The sequence below is a fragment of the Pagrus major genome, chromosome 20, assembly GCF_040436345.1.
Source record: "Pagrus major chromosome 20, Pma_NU_1.0".
NCBI lineage: Eukaryota > Metazoa > Chordata > Actinopteri > Spariformes > Sparidae > Pagrus > Pagrus major.
In genome coordinates this window covers 6,550,022-6,569,392 of record NC_133234.1, presented here as the reverse complement: position 1 = coordinate 6,569,392, position 19,371 = coordinate 6,550,022, and the positions used below count along the sequence as shown (strand labels likewise).

At 40.4% G+C, this 19,371-nt stretch overlaps 1 protein-coding gene across 2 annotated transcripts in view; it reads left to right on the top strand.

Moving 5' to 3' along the window:
- The window catches only part of spag9b (sperm associated antigen 9b), a 49,429-nt gene extending 35,110 nt beyond the window's left edge, over positions 1 to 14,319 (top strand). For both annotated transcript variants that reach the window (XM_073489080.1, XM_073489079.1), the window contains exons 13-29: positions 215 to 271; positions 1,437 to 1,616; positions 2,527 to 2,656; positions 2,774 to 2,863; positions 3,041 to 3,202; positions 4,799 to 4,970; positions 5,117 to 5,326; positions 6,680 to 6,836; positions 7,213 to 7,341; positions 7,424 to 7,504; positions 7,590 to 7,657; positions 7,755 to 7,903; positions 8,582 to 8,753; positions 8,847 to 8,960; positions 9,265 to 9,444; positions 10,565 to 10,696; positions 10,788 to 14,319. In XM_073489080.1, coding sequence (XP_073345181.1) covers positions 215 to 271; positions 1,437 to 1,616; positions 2,527 to 2,656; positions 2,774 to 2,863; positions 3,041 to 3,202; positions 4,799 to 4,970; positions 5,117 to 5,326; positions 6,680 to 6,836; positions 7,213 to 7,341; positions 7,424 to 7,504; positions 7,590 to 7,657; positions 7,755 to 7,903; positions 8,582 to 8,753; positions 8,847 to 8,960; positions 9,265 to 9,444; positions 10,565 to 10,696; positions 10,788 to 10,897 — 2,293 coding nt within the window. In that variant the 3' untranslated portion in view covers positions 10,898 to 14,319. The remainder of the gene's footprint in view (positions 1 to 214; positions 272 to 1,436; positions 1,617 to 2,526; positions 2,657 to 2,773; positions 2,864 to 3,040; positions 3,203 to 4,798; positions 4,971 to 5,116; positions 5,327 to 6,679; positions 6,837 to 7,212; positions 7,342 to 7,423; positions 7,505 to 7,589; positions 7,658 to 7,754; positions 7,904 to 8,581; positions 8,754 to 8,846; positions 8,961 to 9,264; positions 9,445 to 10,564; positions 10,697 to 10,787) is intronic.
- The last annotated feature ends 5,052 nt before the right edge of the window (positions 14,320 to 19,371 follow it).

Here is a 19,371-nt window from a genome sequence, read left to right as displayed (position 1 = left end):
GCTTTGCTTTGATTTGATCATGAAGTACTGCTACAATTGAATACAATTCCCTGGTTCATGTGTCTCGATCCTTGACACCAAAGCGTCCACAAAAGACGTACTGTACAATAAAAACTGTCAGTGTGGTTTGACGTTTCACATAGAAACTGAAGATTTGTCTGTAAAACCCTATTTAAAACATTCAGTTTAATTAAAAATGAATTGTCTTCTGCAGGGCCTCAAAAGAGAATCCAGCTCTTCCAGAGAAGAAGAAATCCAGCCTCTGGCAGTTGTAAGCTCCTCTTTTCTTTTCACCTCAGCTCTTAGATACCATCAGACTACAATGACTGTTATTTATGTGTTTCGTTTTGCTTTTCTTTTGTATTCCATGTTGTATGGATGTTTCCTCCAGAATGTAGGTAAATCGGTGACATGTTAACGGTGTCTAACTTGCCTTGGCTTCTGTTGTTTTCATCGTGACACCAAAGGAGAGCCAGCCAGGAAGCTCTGATCTCAGATCTGAGCTGCTTTGCTGCCTCAACTGTCTTTAATTCTTTATTCAAAGAATTTATTAAACATAAATTTATTAAGCATAAAATGTGATGGAAACTTTTTAGAGAACTGAAATTGGAAGAAAGCACTTGTTTCCTTATAGAGGAATTAAATCTGACTTCCTGTTATAATCCCAGCTCTCCTTTCTTGAGTGTCATAAGGAATGAGTTTGGTTTGGATTGAAGGAGGACATTAACTCGGTGGCAGGTTTTTGGCATCAGGACTGGGACATCTGTGTGTAAGAGAAGCAAAATCTGATAAATCCACCATCTCTCCTGCCCTGTTTCTGTGTGTCCCTCTATATTCTGCCTGATGTTGTGATGTCTGTGTGCAGGAGGTGTGTTGAGAACGTTGCTATGGAGTTTAGAGGGAAGTTAGGAATATGGGTGGAGTGTGTTGGTTAAACAACACAAATATGCTCATAAAGATAGACTTACCAAAGCCTGTTTCTTATCTTTAAGTATTCATTAGAGACACGCTTTACATGTGTTGCTATATGTATGTATGTATATGTAAACACGTCTAATGTGATAAATACAGTTTGATCTGAGTTAGGTGCAATTGAAAAGCGTTCTTGTCCAGTGTTCTGTGTTGTTTACTAATGTCCTAGTCGAGCACAAAATTAACCCTGCCCTGCAGCACTGTAGGAGGACAGCTACCTCGATGCTTTGCTCTTTGGGAGACGGGTCAATTGGGTCTCGATGAGTTAATACAAATATGTATATCAATGTGTAATTACTACCTGTGTGAAAGCTGGCATGGTGTGTTGGCATGGGAAAGGTACCTCTTTACCCTTAAATGTTCCTCTGCTGCTGGAGCTACTGCTTGTGTCCATCCCTCTATACGTTTGTCCGTCTGCTTTCTTTTTCTCTTTCCTCCCCACTTCCCCGTCCTTACACCTCCAGTTTCAGCCGTTTGTTTAGTTCATCGGGCGGGGCAGCCAAGAAGCCGGCAACAGAGGCCCCGGTGAACGTAAAGTACAACGCGCCCACCTCTCAGATTCAGCCATCCGTCAAGAAGAGGAGCAGCACCCTGCAGCAGCTGCCCACGGACAAGAGCAAAGCCTTTGATTTCCTCAATGAGGAGTAAGTCGGACAGTGAAAACATGTAGTGCTGAGGCACTGTTGATTGGGAATAACAGGCTACTCATCAACTATCTACACCTCTCAAAAAGAAGTCAGACTTTAATTACACTTTGAAACAACTTTACAGAGATTGCATGAGAAGCTAGGTCTCAGTCTGCTTCCTAGTGGACTCACCAGGAGTTTTTGTCAGCAGATATGTGTTTTAAGTGTAAATTAAAAAGCTACAATAAACACAACTAAATCTAACCAAACTATTAAGAATGTGACCTCACAATCTGTAGGCTATAAGCGATGTACAACTCAGTCCATAGTTTTGCAAATCATCTAGTAATCACAGTAACACTTGCTTTTAATTTTGGTCAACTCAAAATGGTCAACTCTCACAGGCGTGAGCAGGCACTGTCTACTGGGTTTCTGCATTAGCTCTGCTGGTGTTTTTGCAACCATAGCTGCCCTGAGGGTGTGGCTTAGGACAATGACTATATAGTTGTGACATCACAACATTACAAAAGTCCTAACCGCTTGTTTACAGGCACAGTTTTTGAATACAGGCTGTGTGAATTTCTCTGTGGACTGAGCATTTTGACACTTTAACTCACATTATTAATATAGCATGTAGACTTGCTGTACAATCAAAAATGAAATGGGAATCTCACTTTCTACAATGTGGGACCTTTTAATGTTAACACCTTTTGATTCATTTGTAATAAGTCAGTGAAAACACAAACTAGACTAAAAAGACTAAAAGACAGCAATGTATATTTTTTTGTTTCCTGACCAAAACTACAGGTGTGAAAGCACCCACTCAAAAAATTTCTCACCATAACTGTCTAAGTTTGATTTTTATTTTTAAAGCCTGACTGTCCAACAACAGACATCTTTGTCAGTGAGCTGCTGTTCTGTCCTGCAGAGTGGCAGCTGATAGTGTGGTGTCCAGGCGAGAGCAGAAGAGGGCTCAGTACCAGCAGGTCAAAGCCCACGTCCAGAAGGAGGACGGCAGAGTGCAGGCTTACGGCTGGAGTCTGCCTAAGAAATACAAAGTAAGGAGATGATTGATAGTACTTTAGATGTCTTCATATGATAGTTAAAATATTGTGATCAAAAGCTATAACCGAAAGTTGTAATGCAGTAGTGCTGTTTTTATTTTATTTTTCCAGGCCAATGGTGGTCAGGCAGAGGGTAAGATGAAGAATCTACCTGTTCCTGTCTTCCTCAGACCACTGGATGAAAAAGATGCTTCTATGAAGGTATTTCTTCCAGCTTGTTGGTGTAATTGCTATTCTTTAACCAATGCAAAAACGGTAATGTTGGTATGTTTTGACTGAAGGTGCTGGTAGCTTTTATGTACTTTATCTAAGCAATGTGAGAGGGGATGATGTAATGATGTATCTCATTGTATTTCACTGTTTTACCTGTGTCTTCAGCTGTGGTGTGCTGCTGGTGTGAACCTTTCTGGAGGTAAAACCAGAGATGGAGGTTCCATCGTAGGAGCCAGTGTGTTTTACAGTGATGTGCCTGGACCAGAGAGCCCTAAAAAGAAAATAGGGTCTCAGAGCAGCCTTGATAAACTGGATCAGGAAATCAAGGTAGACACACAGATTCTAGTTGTTTCATTGTCTTATTCCATGAGGGGATTAAAAATAATCATATGGTACCTAGAGCTACAAAGACACACATTGACATACACCAGGGATCTCAAACTGTCGGCCCCCTCCTCTCCATCCGGCCCGCGACCTGATGTCAAAAATATAATACAATCCGGCCTGCAAAATTATTATTATTATTATTATTACCGACAAGTTGACTTTCATTTTAAAGTAAACTTACTGAGAGCAACTTACAGAGCAAAACAGTGGCGAGTTTCGGCACAGTGGATCAATTTTAAATATGTCTGGGACTAGTTTTACAAGTAATGTAATCGGTGTAAGCCCAACTACTGGGAGAAGCCTAGTTCAAGGTGTAAATAAATTATTTATAAGAAAAAACTCATGTGCGTACTGATGTATACTTCTGTTTTTGTTAAATATGAAGAAAATATGAGCAGAAGTGCTGCCAGGTGTCTCGCAAGACAGTGCTTCCCTTAGGATGGAGTTGTAGCAGCAGAGGTGTCATGCACGCATTTTTTGTACGTTTGCAAAGTACATCTGGGAGGTTTCTATCTGTCTGCCGGCAGCGTAAGGGCGGCAAGTACATAAAGTACATAGGAGGTGTGATGAGCCAGTTTTTTAAACTCATCTGAAAGTTTAAACACGCAGGGCCAAAATCAGCTGTGGAGGGGGCAGTTATCTTAGCTATGAAAAACTACATTGCTACTGCAAACACTGTTAGTTTTATTTAAAGTGTTTTTTTTTCCCAGGATGAGGGGCTAGCTGTCAGTTTTCCTTAAATTATTCATTCTTAAAACTCCTTTTCTCTAGAATAACCTTGCATCACCAGTGTTGTATTATCAGTGCTAATTTACTTTAACATTTTCAGTGATGAAATAACTTACATTTATGACGATCTTTTATGAATACTTATTCATTTCTCTGAGGGATTCTGTCAACTGTCATTGAATGACAGTTGTCGCGTCATGGTGCCCCTCACGCACAGTAAGTTGGCCTCCAGGATGAAGAAAACAGTCGTTCATGTAGAATATCTACTGTCTTTATATCAACATGGATCAACCAATTGTTAATTTTAGAAATTAGAATGATGACTGCGTTCGCTGTAACGTCACTCTGCAAGTTGCAGGACACTTTTTTTCCCCTTCTGCAAGAATGATGATCATGAATCCGTGTTTAACATTGCTTGCTTCAGTGTTGACATTTACCCGATGCTTGTTGTTACAATCGTTGAGCTGATATTGTCTGCTTACCTGATATTCAGGTAAGTGTAAAGCTCCTCGTTTATATACTTAATGCTTTACTAATGCGTGTGTGAATTGGTCTGCATATGAAGCGTCAACACAACGTTGTACAAGTACAACACTAGTTTCTAAAGTTATAAGTCCTCCGTTTTTAAGCTTTACTGACAAGAGTGTGAAAGCGCAAAAAAAGTAGCGTTAGTTTCTGAATTTATAAAAAGGCGTCCTCTCTTGCTGTAGTTGCCCTCCTACGAGATGACAATAACAACAGTGTCAGAGTTTGAGACCCCTGACATACGCACAATATCTCAAGCTCCATGTCTTCTTTTGTTTGCAGGATCAGCAGAAAGAGCTGCGGCAGCAGGAAGAGATGTCGTCGCTGGTTTGGATCTGTACTAGCACCCAGGCCACTACTAAAGCTGTCGTTATTGACGCCAACCAGCCTGGAAACATCCTGGAGAGCTTCTTTGTGTGCAATTCCCATGTCCTATGCATCGCCAGTGTACCAGGTCAGCAAATGAACACATGCACATGAAAAGAGGATCTTATTACTTATGTCTATGGGCAGAGCAATGTTTTAGATTAGGTGGAATTGCACCAATCATGAGGAACTGAATGTTTTCTTATTTGTGATTATATTTATGTCTTTGTTTAGGTGCTAGAGAGACAGACTACCCTGCTGGTGAGGAAGTAGCTCCAAACTCTGAGACAGGACCAGCAGGAGATGGAAGCTCACAATCAACAAATAGTAGCTCAACAGGTTGCGATGACGTGCTGGGAGGCATCACTGTTGTTGGCTGTGAAGCTGAAGGGGCAGCAGCTATTCCTCAGACAGCCGTCAGTCCAGGAAAAGATGGAGAAACTGGTCAGAGATGTTAACTGTATGATCTCATTTGACCTGATCGTATTTGACATGCATTTTTGGTGATGAGGGCCTGTATTTATCAAGCATCTCAGTATCACGCTGACTTAATGGTGACGTTTCCTACACTAGCTATCGGCAAGAAGGAGTACTTTGCAGAGTGACCGTGTTGCTGTTTTATGGTAGTCAGAGCTGCGGAGTAGAAATTGGGATAATGAGCTGTAGTTTTCCCACAGCTGCAGGTTGAAATACTAAACAGTGATATGATTTAAAATGCAGAAATGTGTGTTTTTGACAAGCCACTTGCATAATTGTATATACTGAGCTGAGTGGTGGGAGATGAAAGAAATTGCTTCTGTATGAGCAATCAAATTTTGATTTATTGCAGCAGATACTGTTAATTGTGACAGATGCAAGTCAAAGATGCATCAGCATCAGCTTGCTGTGAGGTTGAAAAGACCTGGCTTTAGAGGAGAGAGCATGCTGTCTTTTGCATCCTGTGGATGGCCATCAAATGTTTGCCGAAAGGCAGAGCTGCTATGTTATGTGATGCTACTGGCATGCTGGTCCTACTTGTGATCGTTTGTCCTCATCGATGTATTAAAAATTAACAGTAAACAACCAGGATGCCAGGCAGATCATTACTGGATTTGGAGCATTTAGCCATGCTAAATAACATACCCTGCTACTGACCCCTTCTGCTCTGCCTCTGAGCTGCTGTCATGACTGTAGGTTAAGCATGCCGGTCCTACAGTGATCTTGTTTTAAAGTGGTGCAGAATGCCAAACTGACTGAATACACATGACGCATTACGTTACAATCCTCTGTGGTTTCAGTCATTCATGCTGCAAGTTTGATCGCCAGCTTATGTGACTGGCGACAGTAATGTGACGTCAGGCTGCGTTTCTCCAAAAGTTGAGTTGGCTTCAACTATTTCATAGCGGGCTGCATTTTTTCTGGAGCCCCCTGCGGCCAGCACCGCCATAGCCAAAACGCACTGCCCTCATTAAAATGAATGCCACCACGCCTTATCCAATGTGAGTCCAGCCTTAAAATAGAACCAAAAATGTGTTACTATGAGAGCTTTTAGCCAGTTGGGACTAATGTCCTCTGAGATGCTTGTTAAGCACAGGCCCAGACTATGTTTTGATAAAGCAGAAATGCATTCAAACTCATTTAGCCATGTGATCAAGTGCAAGACGAAAAGTAAGATGATTTAATAACTGTCAGTTCGAAAGAACATAAAAAAGGGACATGCATGACGATCTGTGGTTTAGTGAGGGAAGGAAATCTATTATCAGTATGTGAACATGCTGCATTTTCTGGCACATACAGTAACAATGATTCTCTGTACAGACTCCAGACCAGCAGAAGAAGCAACAGAGGCGACAGAGGCCAGCGCAGGGCCTGCAGACCAAAGAGAGAGCTTGAGGGAAGCCTACACAGAGCACATCTTCACTGATCCACTGGGAGCTCAGCAGACTGCAGAGGCTCTGTCCAACTACTCTCAGAGGTAACATCAGGAGGCCCATTACCCAACACAACGTTATTACGATTCAGTCTGTTCAACTAAATTGCCAATTTTATCAGTACAACTATCAACAAAGCCACTGAGCAACGACATCTAATTGCTGTAAACCACTTAGTGTAATACATATTTGTGTGATGGTAGATTAATATTGCATTGAATTAAACCTACAAGTAAAATTCCTTTGCTACATCACTGGATGGCTGTGTGTGTTTTGCCCTTAGCTACTACTCTCTTCAAAATGGACTACGTATAAGGCTAAGAGCTACACTGACTTCTTGTTTGTTTCCTTGTTTATTGACTGTGTATCGTGACATCAGATGGGGAATTATTCACTCTTTTTTTTGTCTCTGATGACCAGGGAGAGTGACCTAGTGAAAGATGGAGTGAGTTCAAACCCCACTGCAGAGGAGCAGGACCTGATGAGAGAAGAGGCTCAGAAAATGAGCAGCGTTCTGCCCACCATGTGGCTCGGAGCACAGAACGGATGGTGAGCGTAGAGTGTTTGTTTCTCTTACTGTATGTATATGGCCAGAATTCAAGAAATCTAATGATTGAGTTTGTGATTCCAGTGTGTATGTGCACTCGTCTGTGGCTCAGTGGAAGAAGTGTCTCCATTCTATAAAGCTGAAAGATTCTGTGCTCGGCATAGTGTAAGTACAGTGAAATTAATGATGGATTTTCTTTTTTTTTTATATGCAGCATGTGGTTTTTGAAATGTTTGTGTCCGTTCCACAGGCATGTGAAAGGTCGTGTATTGGTGGGCCTTTCTGATGGCACTTTAGCCATTTTCCACAGAGGAGTAGGTGAGAGGATACGAGCGTCTTCAAATAAACAAGTCAAATCTAACTGATGTAGCATTTTTCTGCAAATCTAACCTTTGACTTCTTGTGTGTGTGTCAGATGGACAGTGGGACCTGACCAACTACCACCTGTTAGACTTGGGGAGACCACACCACTCCATCCGCTGCATGACTGTAGTACATGACAAGGTGTGGTGTGGCTTCCGGAATAAGATCTGTGTGGTGCAGCCCAAAGCCATGAAGATAGAGGTAGGACTTAGCCCTCACTCATTTATTTTAATGCGTGTTAGCGTGTCCAATTTAGTGTTCTGCATGACCCAAACCAGACCTGCTCGAACCCACCATGGTCAGAGGTTTTTTGTCTGTTTCTATAACATACTCATAATGTTTCCAAAATATAGTCACCGGAATTATTTTATTACTGTCAAAGTTTTATTTGAGGTAGAAAACAATTTTGTTCAACCTCGCTCTGTCTCAGCTTCACTTGACAGTGTGATAGTAGTAAGGGCTGACCCAAATGATACAAAAATTCTCCTGTTGCCATGGTTTTCAACATCCAAGTCTGTATCTTCAAATATTTATTTTAAATTTTTCTGGAAGAGGAAGGAGATGGTGCGCCACACCCAAAAAGAGGCAGAAGACTAATGAGGAGCAATACATGGAAATCCTCTGGCTTTTAACTTGTCCTCAAAACCAGCACACATAAAAAAAACAGTAGCTGTCGTCTCCCCTCCTCCTGTCTTCATTTTGGTTTCAGCATTTAAATAAATAATGACTGTCAGTTTGGTTTCTCGAAGCTCAAAATATTTGCAGCAAATTATCACTGACGCTTCAAAGCCCTAAAAATGGTATACTGGACAGCCCTGATAATAATGTTGTCTTTCCTGCACTCTTCTTACACTCTGCATATTCTCTTCTCCTTTGCAGAAGTCATTTGACGCCCACCCTCGTAAGGATAGCCAGGTCCGTCAGCTGGCTTGGGATGGCGATGGTATCTGGGTGTCCATCAGACTGGACTCCACTCTCAGGCTGTTCCATGCTCACACCTTCCAGCACCTTCAGGACGTTGACATTGAGCCCTACGTCAGCAAGATGCTGGGTCAGTTCATAACACAAGTATCCATCCTCAATGAAACACACAAAAAACGCTCAGATTTGGTTTTGAATGTGTTCGTTATACCTTTTTCTACAGGTACAGGAAAACTAGGCTTCTCATTTGTGAGGATCACAGCTCTCATGGTGTCATGTAATCGTCTGTGGATTGGCACTGGCAATGGAGTCATCATCTCCATCCCTCTGACAGAGTGTGAGTTTAGACTGATAGATGTTTCTCTGTATTCATTTTTAGAGGGATAGTAATTTTTTTCAACCGTCTTTATGGTCTTCTATCCACTCACTACAAGTTACTACTGCTCAATATTAATACTGAATATTTGTTTTTGTAATTTTGGACGGCGTTATGCTTATAATACATCCAACAAGAATATCACATTAGTTACACTTCAATCTGACTAATTAAACAGAGTGCATTCCGTTGTCTTGAAATTGGATTATACAGACTGTTTTGTTTCTCCTCCACCATTTCTCTCATACTTCCCCCATTCCATCAGCTGCCAACAAGGTAGCCAAGACAGCAGGTAACCAACCAGGAAGTGTAGTCCGTGTCTACGGGGATGACAGCGGTGACAAAGTGACTGCTGGGACATTTGTTCCATACTGCTCCATGGTTCATGCTCAGCTTTCTTTCCACGGTCACAGAGATGCTGTCAAGTTCTTCACAGCTGTCCCAGGTAAACAAACCACGCTGTTTGACCTTTTATTTATGTTATTTCTGAACTCTGCTATCAAGCTCGTAAGATTTTATCAAACATTTTAGATGTACCTCATCTTTCCTTTGTTGGGTATTATTTTTCCATTTAAAACATTTAGGAGTATTTGTAAAATGCTGTCCTTTTAGTTGCAGCTGACTTACACTGGCGATATGTGATGAAAAGAATTTAAGTGTAATATCAAATGAGATTACACTTGCTGTGGTTACATGAAAAATATTTCTTCATTTGGATTGAAATCATTCTTATTAGAGATTCCAACGTAACTATTTTCATGGATTCTAAAGGAAGTGATCCAGTAAGATGTGTGTTTGCATGCCCCATGGCACTGAATCAGAATCTAAATTTTTTGATATGAAGGGTCTAATCTGCAAGAAATGTAACGACAGAAAAAAAAGAACAGGATTTTTTGTTGTCATTACATTGAGAAAATTCTTTCATTTATTCGCTCCACCTGTTAATACAGTTTTCAAGATGGAACCACATCGTGTACTGCATGGAAACACTATCTGAGGTTATTTTTTTCTGGTTCGGTGCTTTCTGACTTTGTTCATCTTTTTATGTACTTGTGTGAACAACTAGTTGTTTAGAGCCTTTTGACCATTAAGGCGTTCAATCTATAAATCTTTTAAGATGTCCAACAAAAAAGTTGAATCAGCCACAGACCAGTTCTGTTTTGCTACTGCCACATGCGCAGAAAGAATATATTCATTCTGACCAGAGAAATTTAATGGATTATCAAAGGTTTACACCACCTTTGATATTCGGATCAGGCCAGATTGGATTGGTCTCCTCCGATTGAGGTGGTTACGTGAGCCGGTTTTTATTGTGATTGGGCTATTAGTCTGATTATTAGTGGATTAATGGGGTCCATGTAAACAAAGGCCTTCTGTATGTGTATAAAATGTTAAAAATAAATAAACTGTTTGCTTGTCACACCATGGAACGCAGATTAAAAACTAGTGTGCCAGAGAACTGAGATATCATTAAATACAGTACACAGAAAAGAAGGTCTGTGCCAGAAAAACACAATCTGGACTTAATTGCTGTTATTCACAGTTTTATGGCTCTGTGCTTTCAGGTCACGCTGTTCCATCTGTGTCCTGTGGAGGAGAGGCAGCAGGTGACAAGGCGACAGATGCCACAACTCAGGAAGGAACCAAGTCCATGTTGTTGATGAGTGGAGGAGAAGGCTACATCGACTTTAGGATGGGTGAGTTAGCTACATGTAATGGATAAAAACATCCCTGTTATCACTGCAGCCGATCTAGAGACAAATGAGATGTCTCTGTGTGTGTGTTTAGGCGATGAGGACGGCGAGGTGGAGGAGGGCGAGGACCCCCCCATGAAACTGCAGGGTAAAGCCGAGCGCAGCCACCTCATCGTCTGGCAGGTCTTGGCCAACGAGGACTGAACTCTGACCTCGGGTTTGATTTGCCTTTTTCTTTAAACTCCGCTGCCATGCAGGAGGAGTACAGTTGGATGACTTACCTCTGCAGGCACGAGTTTGATCAGCACTTTTTTCTTCCTCACACCTGAACAATAAGAGTGAAACAAGCAAAAACTGTTCTGAGAGCTACTCAGTGGTAAACTGGACTGGAGCAGTGCAAACAGATTCAACTGCATGTTATCGTTTTATTATTAGTTGTTTCCTCTTATTTGTTCTTTTTAAAAAAAAATATTTTATGGATTTGAATTACAATCTGTTATTATGCCTCTTTCTCTTTTAATATTATTTGAGGTGAAGCGGTTATTGGCTACAGAACTTTTAGTTTGTTATAATTGCAAATTCAATGAATTTTACTCCAGACATTTCCAGTTCCCCTTCACTCAGTTCAGTTATTGTATGCCTATGCTGAACTTGTTGTGCTGATCTGATTCTAAATCAGTTGGTCAAAACTGACAATAATCATGGGTGAGCTCCCTTCAGTAATGTAAGGCTGGTGCAACCATGTAGAAGCCAGACATGTGGGATTCTGGACTGATTCCATGTTTTCATCCTTTGAGAACTCGGCTTTTGATTGTATGCAAGTCAAATTTAATTGATCGCCAGTTTTCTCTTAGTTCAATTCATCAGATTCATCTGGTTTGTATGTGTTTGAGCAGAGGATGGCTCCATATTTATCATAATATCCTAGATGTGGTGCCCCAGTTTATGCCTCTCATGCATGTATTACTGTTACATTTCAGTCAAAGAGCTAAGCAATCTGATTTCTGAAAAATTAATAACTAGCAATCTTTTGAAAACCCAGATTGGTTTAATATGTTTTACCACTGTTCTGGATGTGTTCCCCAAATCCTCAAAGACTCTAACCATCTAAATGAAAGTATATTCCATCTGCTTAGAAAATAGAAAATATTTTGAACCATTTCCAATTCTGGAAATACCTTCAGTGCAGTTGTTAAAATACCTCCTGGGTTTTAAGCCATCCATCACCTTGGTCCAAAATGAAATAACTATTGGATGAAATTTGACATTTATGGCCCCCTCAGGACGAATTAAAATAGTTGGTGACCCTCCAACTTTTCCTGTAGTGCCATCATCAGGTCTAAATAGATTTTTTTTTTTCCAGACTTCTGACCAAACACCTGTAAAACTAATGACGCTCCCATCAGCCCCAGCTGTACTTAACTGTTTAATGCTATTAAGCAAATGTTAGCATGTTAACACCCTATGCTTAGATGGAGAATGTGGTTAACATAACTACATATTCCATTCACTAGCCTAATACAATTACAGTCATCTACAAATACATCCTACCACCTCTCCATGGGTGCTGCCATTGTTGTGTGATGTCAGACAACTGCTCCCTCGTGAAGTTGGGGTAGAGGGATTTGCCCTGAGGTTACAATTAGGAATTCCAACTTTGACTGACAGGCCATTGTAATTTTGTTTCGGACATTTTGGAGTTTCAACTTGTCTGGAACGCAGCATTATACCTGCTAAACATTAATAGGCATTTTCATAAGCTCCCCTGTGCATGAATACAGCCTGACACAGCAGCAAACAAATGTAGACTGTTAGTCTTGTTCAGAGATCACCAGGTAATGCTTTTTCAAAAAATCAGATAGTTAGCTTTGTGACTTGAATGTAATGATAAAACATTAGCAGCATAAAATGGAGCCTAACTAACTCACTGACAAAATTCCATTCACAAAACTTGTAATTATGAAATAAAAAGCAGCAGCTGCTACATCTACCACTACACACTGTAAATCCTTCTTCCTTTGAATTAGTTATTATTGCAATGCTGAAAAATTCAGACTTGTATTAAATCCAACATTAATGAGGCTTTCTGTCAGTCCTCTGCTCTCAGTCTACCCACACCCAGCTTGTAGACACTTTAAAGGTATGCCTTAGGTATCAAGGTTTGAAAGGACTAACTTATAGGCTTTTCAGGTGTGACAAAGTATTTATTTTTTCTTGAAAGAATGTTACGGTGGCTACCAAAGGTTAAAGAATGTGATGGATAGTTTGCTACATGCTGAAACAATACTAGTGTCACATTTTAACATGGCACTCTCTAGCAGCATGTTTGAGTCTGCCTCCATGCAGATGCAAGTTTTTGTAACAGACATCCTGGTTAATAGATATGATATATTTTTAGACTTTCATATTAGGAAATTGTAATATTTTCTAAATATGAGAGAGGAGAATGTGCTTGACCTGTTAATATGAGAGGATAAAACAAGCAGCCACACTGAGGATTACATAATCCCACTTTAATCCTTATCTTGACATTTAGAGGTCAAAATTCAAACATTAATTATTTTTGTTTTGCCACAAGCAAACTCAGCAAACTGATTATTTCAGAAAATGTTTTGTCTTCCTTATTAACTTTTTTGTTTCATGTCTTTAAGACTGTGCTCTCTGAGCAAAGTGCACAATATGTTCATTTTGGGTATAATATAAGGCTGTGTGTCTGGTCTCTGTGTACCACTACTTTGTATTGAACAGTATCAGAGGAGGCCTGTCCTCATCATGAGAGTGTATGAGTATGTATGTGTGTCTCTTCTCTTCAGGAGAGGAGAGAAATGTTATTGCAGTTTAGCCATTGCAGTATTTATTTACAATGATTGAGCCTTTGCAATTCAGAATGTATCTTTGTACATTGAATATGAATATATATGATTATATATGTATGAAACATGAAAATGGTTTGGGGTTATTGCTTTGACAACAGCTGTTGAAATGATACGAATTTGTTTTGTCGGGGTTAACCTTATCCAGCTATGCACTATGTCTGCGAGGGGAGAGGAGTGTGTGTGTGGTTGTTTGGGGGGGGCTGCTTCAGACCGTGTTTTGTTTGTTTGTTTGTTTGTTTTTAAGTAGAAACCCAGCAGCCTGTCCACAGATCCTGACACAATCAGTTTTCAGCTCCAATGCAGGAAAAAAGTGAAACTGAAGTCCGGAGTGGGCATGATGGAGAGCCTCGCCCATCCCTCTCATCTGCATACAAGTGTCATTGGCGGGGACTCCCTCTCTTCCCTGTTGCCAGTACACTCACCATCATGTACTTCTGCAGCATCTCTAGCCTTACCTATTTTTTAACAGTCGATTAAAACTTTTGTGGACAAGTTTTGTCTGCTTGTAATGTTTATTGATTCACAGCTTCTATTAGATTTTGGGATGCACTTCAGAGGTGAAGCTTGTTTTGCTGTCTTTGACTTTGGCCTTGCAGCGCCACAGTAGACAATCTCTGACCCGCCAAAGGCATGTTTCCAAGATCAACATTACCAGTGAGATGAGGGTGAAATCAGGCTGACATCACTAAGCCTATCTGATTTTAGTAACCATGAAACTAATAAACGAATAAAGCTTGTTTGATAACTTTGGCCCATGGCCTAGCCTCGTAGCAGTATTTTGGTTATTTTCTCTTTAAATGTCTGAAATTAAATTTAAGAAACTAACAGCCATAAAATAAAATCCAATTCCAACTGAGAAAAGAATTCCCTTCTTGAAAATTCGAAGAATCTCAGTTAAGTATTTGCTTCAAAGTTGTTGAATGTAATTTTTCATATTATTTGTCCTGTACATTAATCTTCAGCACATGTACAAGAGCTGCAACAATGAATTGGTTGTCAACTACTGAATTAGTCGCTAACCTTTTTGATATATGAATATTATCAGTTTTATTTTCCTTTCCTATGACAGTAGACTGTAGATCTTTGGGTTGTGGACAAAACAAGACATTTGAGGACACGACCTTGGGCTTTGGGAAACACTAATGGACATTTTTCATCATCATCATCATTTTCTAATTTGTTAATCAAGAAAATAACTGACAAATTAATCGACAGTGAAGATAATCGTCAGTAGCAGCCTTAAACCATACAGACAAAATTAGCCGGCAAAACATCTGTTTTACTTTGTTTATGGTGCTGGTTTTTTCCGTATTGGCTTCTATGAAGTCAGTTTGACAGGCCTTTCACAGCAAGCCCTGCTTGTCTGAAACTCCTTGTCTCAAAGCACTATTACAGTATTTATGTTGCTTTGGCTCGTCAGATTTCACCTTATATTTCAGTGAATTTCTGTTTTTCGTGCAGGTACAGACTATCGGAGCCACAGTGCACCTGCCAACACTAGGTGGCAGGCTTGAACTACACTGTAATGTTTTCCCAGTGACTTTATTGGAAGGACAGAAGCACCCCTCCCCTGCCTGTGATTGGTCCAGCACGGTTCTATTCAAGGCCTCGGTTTCAGCCCATTGAATGAGGCTGAACTGGTGCTTAGCAGGCTGAGAGGCAGATAGGGAGGCTTTAATCTCTTCACAAGCTCTTAGGAGAACACCTGGCTGTCATGGAGTCATAGTCATGATGGTGGAGTAGGAGGTTAGGTAATATATATATATATATACATATTTATATATATATATATATACATACAGTATGCCTGGTGACTGTGGTGCTTAAATAAGGTCAGAGAAACTTATAGTTACATGTCCTGTCATAAGATAAAGATTTTTACTTAAACCTTTCTCATGTGCACGAGATACTTTCTCGTGCTCATGATACGTTTCTCTGCCTCTGAAACCAACATCAGCAAGCACATTTTGTGTAAGATTATTGACATGCAGGCAGCAAGCCTCACATCAACATGCACAATACCAAGTGTCGGCTGGAGTGTCACAACTGGGTTCTGGAGCAGTGGAAACAAGTTCTTTGGAGTGATGAATCACACTTCACTATCTGGTAGTCTGATGGACTAATTGGCGCCAGGAGAACACTTTCCTATGTAATGCATAGCTGTAGCACCAGTATATGTATAGTATTACACAGCAGCATTTAGAGTTTACTACTAGTCACTAGTCACTGGTACTGCAAAACCTCTGAGTGTACTGATATGAGCAAGGCTGTGTTTTATAGTGTAGCGCTTAATGTTTCACTTATGAGATGAAGAAGTTATTTAACCTCTACAAAGTTACATAGATTCACTTGAAGATGATTTTGCAGTAAATGGCTCCTTAACTATACTATTGCCGAACCCTCCAGGATAGAAACATCTGAACCATCGGGACTCAGCTGCCCACGTTTTAACATACGGCCATGAGTTTACTTTTCATGTAACTAATCACTTTTATCATTATAAACACTCCACCCAACTGTGTAAGCTGAACTTATACCAGCCTTGCTAACAGTAGAAAAATCTATTCAGCCAGTTTGCATAACCTAACCACCATTTTACAGTCAATTCTGCAGTTAAGATAGACAGATGGTGGCTCCAGGGTTGTAAGGGGGGGTTATCCTGGTCCAACCACAACCATGACCTCTTGAATCCTGTTGAGGAAACTGTTGCCCAGGATGCTCCAGGTTAACTGACCTACTAATACCACTGCAACTCAGTGTTTACAGTAACACAGAGTTGTTCTGAGGTAAAATCCTGAAGAACAGAACATGCTATAAAATGAGGCTGAGTCTTTTATATTTCACAGAGGGTCACACGGGTGTAATGAGATTGATGCTGACTTCGCTGAATGCCACATTTTCGCCATGAGAAGACAAACGCACCAGGGGGAAATAGCTGCACACAGACATTCACCCTTTCCTCAAGCAAGATTTGCTGTGGTGCATCTATTCAGCATGAATCATGGGTAACAGACAGACAGACAGAGACACACACACACACTCACTCCAGGAGAGAAACAACACACACCTTTCACTGGGTGTTTATGCAGCCTGTCGTCTGTGTTGCATGTCACAGGCCTCGTGGGCTCCGTCATCTCAGCTGGCTCGACACAGTCTTCCCTGGTGCAGGATAAACACACAGCTGGACCACCCTTCATTTCACACACATCGTCTATTTCTGTCCTCTCATCGTTTCTCATCACTCTTTTTTCACGCTCTCCTGTTTCCTCTTTGTCATCCCATGTTTTCCCTTATGTTCCTTTCTTTGTGTGATGTGAGGACTCCCTTTCATTGACAGTCATCTCTATCACCAAAGGGTTTCTTCTCTCTATTTGTGTGTGTGACTCTAAGATGAATTAGAGCTGAGCTGACAGTGTATGTGAAGCTATCAAGAAAATTCCAGCTTCGGCACACATCTTTGTTTCGTTTCCATTAACCAACGATATTCGAAGAGTGGAAGTCATGTCTGCATGCATATTGCCCAGTCTCCATTTACAGTCACCCTGATGCTTTGATCTGCTTTGTCAGGGCTACACACACAACATTGGCATAACTGAACACGTTCACACACGTACTGAGCGTTGCAGAGACACTGATTAGACACACTCATTTCTCTTTTACCAGCCAAGAGCCCAAGGCAGAGACAAAGGAGAGAATCCAGCACTTTCTGTTTAATTTTTCAGATCTATCATTTTTTTTTCCTTTCCTGTCATTTCATTTGGTGTTGGCTTTGAACCTAGCTGTTAAATTGCTTTATTGCAAGAGGCCATATTTGCCATGTTAGACCAATATATATTAAACAGTTTTTGACATAACATAAGGTCATTTATGACTGTCACTCTATAGAAAATGTTCTCTTTTTTACTGGTCATTAAAGTATTAACTTTAAAAAATATTTACAAAAATGTAACTGTACCCCATTTTATTTGCAAATGTGTCAAAAGAATATTTAATATCTATTTGATATTCTGGTATGTGTGCTAATTTGCTTTCTTGTTGATAACTAGACGAGCATATCAATACTACTTTCATAAACATCTGTCAAATATGAAGCTACCACCAGCCTTCGAATAGGATAGGATAGGTTAGCTATGGTAACTAGCTGTTTTCTCATTTCTAGTATTAATGCTGAACTTAGCTAACTGGTTGCTAGCTGTAGCTTTGTATTTACGATATGGTTACAATCAATTTTATCATCCTAGTCTCCCCAAGAAACCAAAAAGCTGTTTCCCAAAATGCTGAATGATTGAATGACAAGATTGTAATCTACAATGGTAGAAAATGGCAGAACAGGCTAGGAGCAGTGCATTATGGGATTGTCCTTCTAATGTATAGAAATAACTGAATAACCCATGTTGTCAAATTATTATTGGATTCTATTTTCCAAGGTCCTTACAGCTGCCGAGCATGTAAGTCTATAGAGTTGTAAATGTTAATAAGTTGTCAATAAATGGATTTTGGTCTGGTTGCAGCTCTTTTCACACAAGGTCAATACTGAAACTGTCTATTTGAGGAGTCCTCCTGGTAAATTATAGTGCTACCTAAATAGACAAAGGAGGACAATGCTGGAGTAAGATTTATAGCAACAAAAAAGTGATTTTTTACACAACCTGGCAACCTAAAAGTCAACTCTCTGAGATAAAATAATACTGATCGGGTATTTAAAAGCCATAATTTACATTTTGTAGACATGTTGTATGCGTTTTTGGTAGGTCAGTACAGTTAGACTACATGTACTATAAGTTTACATATCCTGTATTTTCATTGTATATTGGTTTATGACATAATGCCACGCAGCCACGTGAGAGGCTCATCTGCTACTGATAAAGAGGCGGCTCTCTTAAAATACAAAGTAAGAAGGTACAAAAATGTCTTACATTCTGGTTTTTGTACAGATTAATTGAGACAGTCAGTAGATTTTGCTACGTTTGGACAGAGACAGGTCAGCTGTTTACCTTCACCTGCATCGACCTGCTGCACCTGCTGTGCCTTTAAGCGACCCACCAGGCCTTCCGTAAGGTTGTGATGTCACAACTATATAGTCACCCCCGTCAGCCATGCCCCCAGCACGGCCTTGGTTACAAAAACACCAGCAGAGCTGATGTGGAAACACAGTGAGTGGTGTCTGTGTAACAAGGTCAGTTATACAGCAGTAATATGTGTAACAGAGTCATTTATTAATTTATTATGTGTAGCATTATAATTGATTACAAAATCTGTGTAAATAGTTATTACCTGACAAGTTAGTCAATATGTGGAAAGTTTGAGACGTCTTCTCCGTTGACCTCTCCCCCTTTGCCATTGTACTCCACGGTAGAGGAGCTCAAGTTTGAGGGCATAATTGACTGGAGGGATTTGTTATTCACCTGTTTGTCAGAATAAACAGAGAACGCCTCCAAAGATATCCCGGCCTGGGCCTCTTCATCAATCACATCGCAGACAACGCTAGTCCCCTCCAGTTAAACTTGGTGCAGTTGCATCTCCAATCAACGCTCGCCTGGTCCACTGGGATAAAGCTGCTGACTCTTGTCTCCTCTGCTCTTCCTCCATGCTTTGTGGCCTCTGTGAAGTGTTGCTCATGCGCATGAGGTGTGTCACTCAAATCAAAGGTATTATTGGTTTGTGCTGATAAGACTATCGTGGCCAGCAAGTGCATCACAGTCACTTTTGTCATTAAAGGTAAAACTAACAAGAAACTGTATATAGGAAGAGAACATAATATTCCAAGTGAAAACAAGGTTGATGGACTTGTAACTCGTTTTA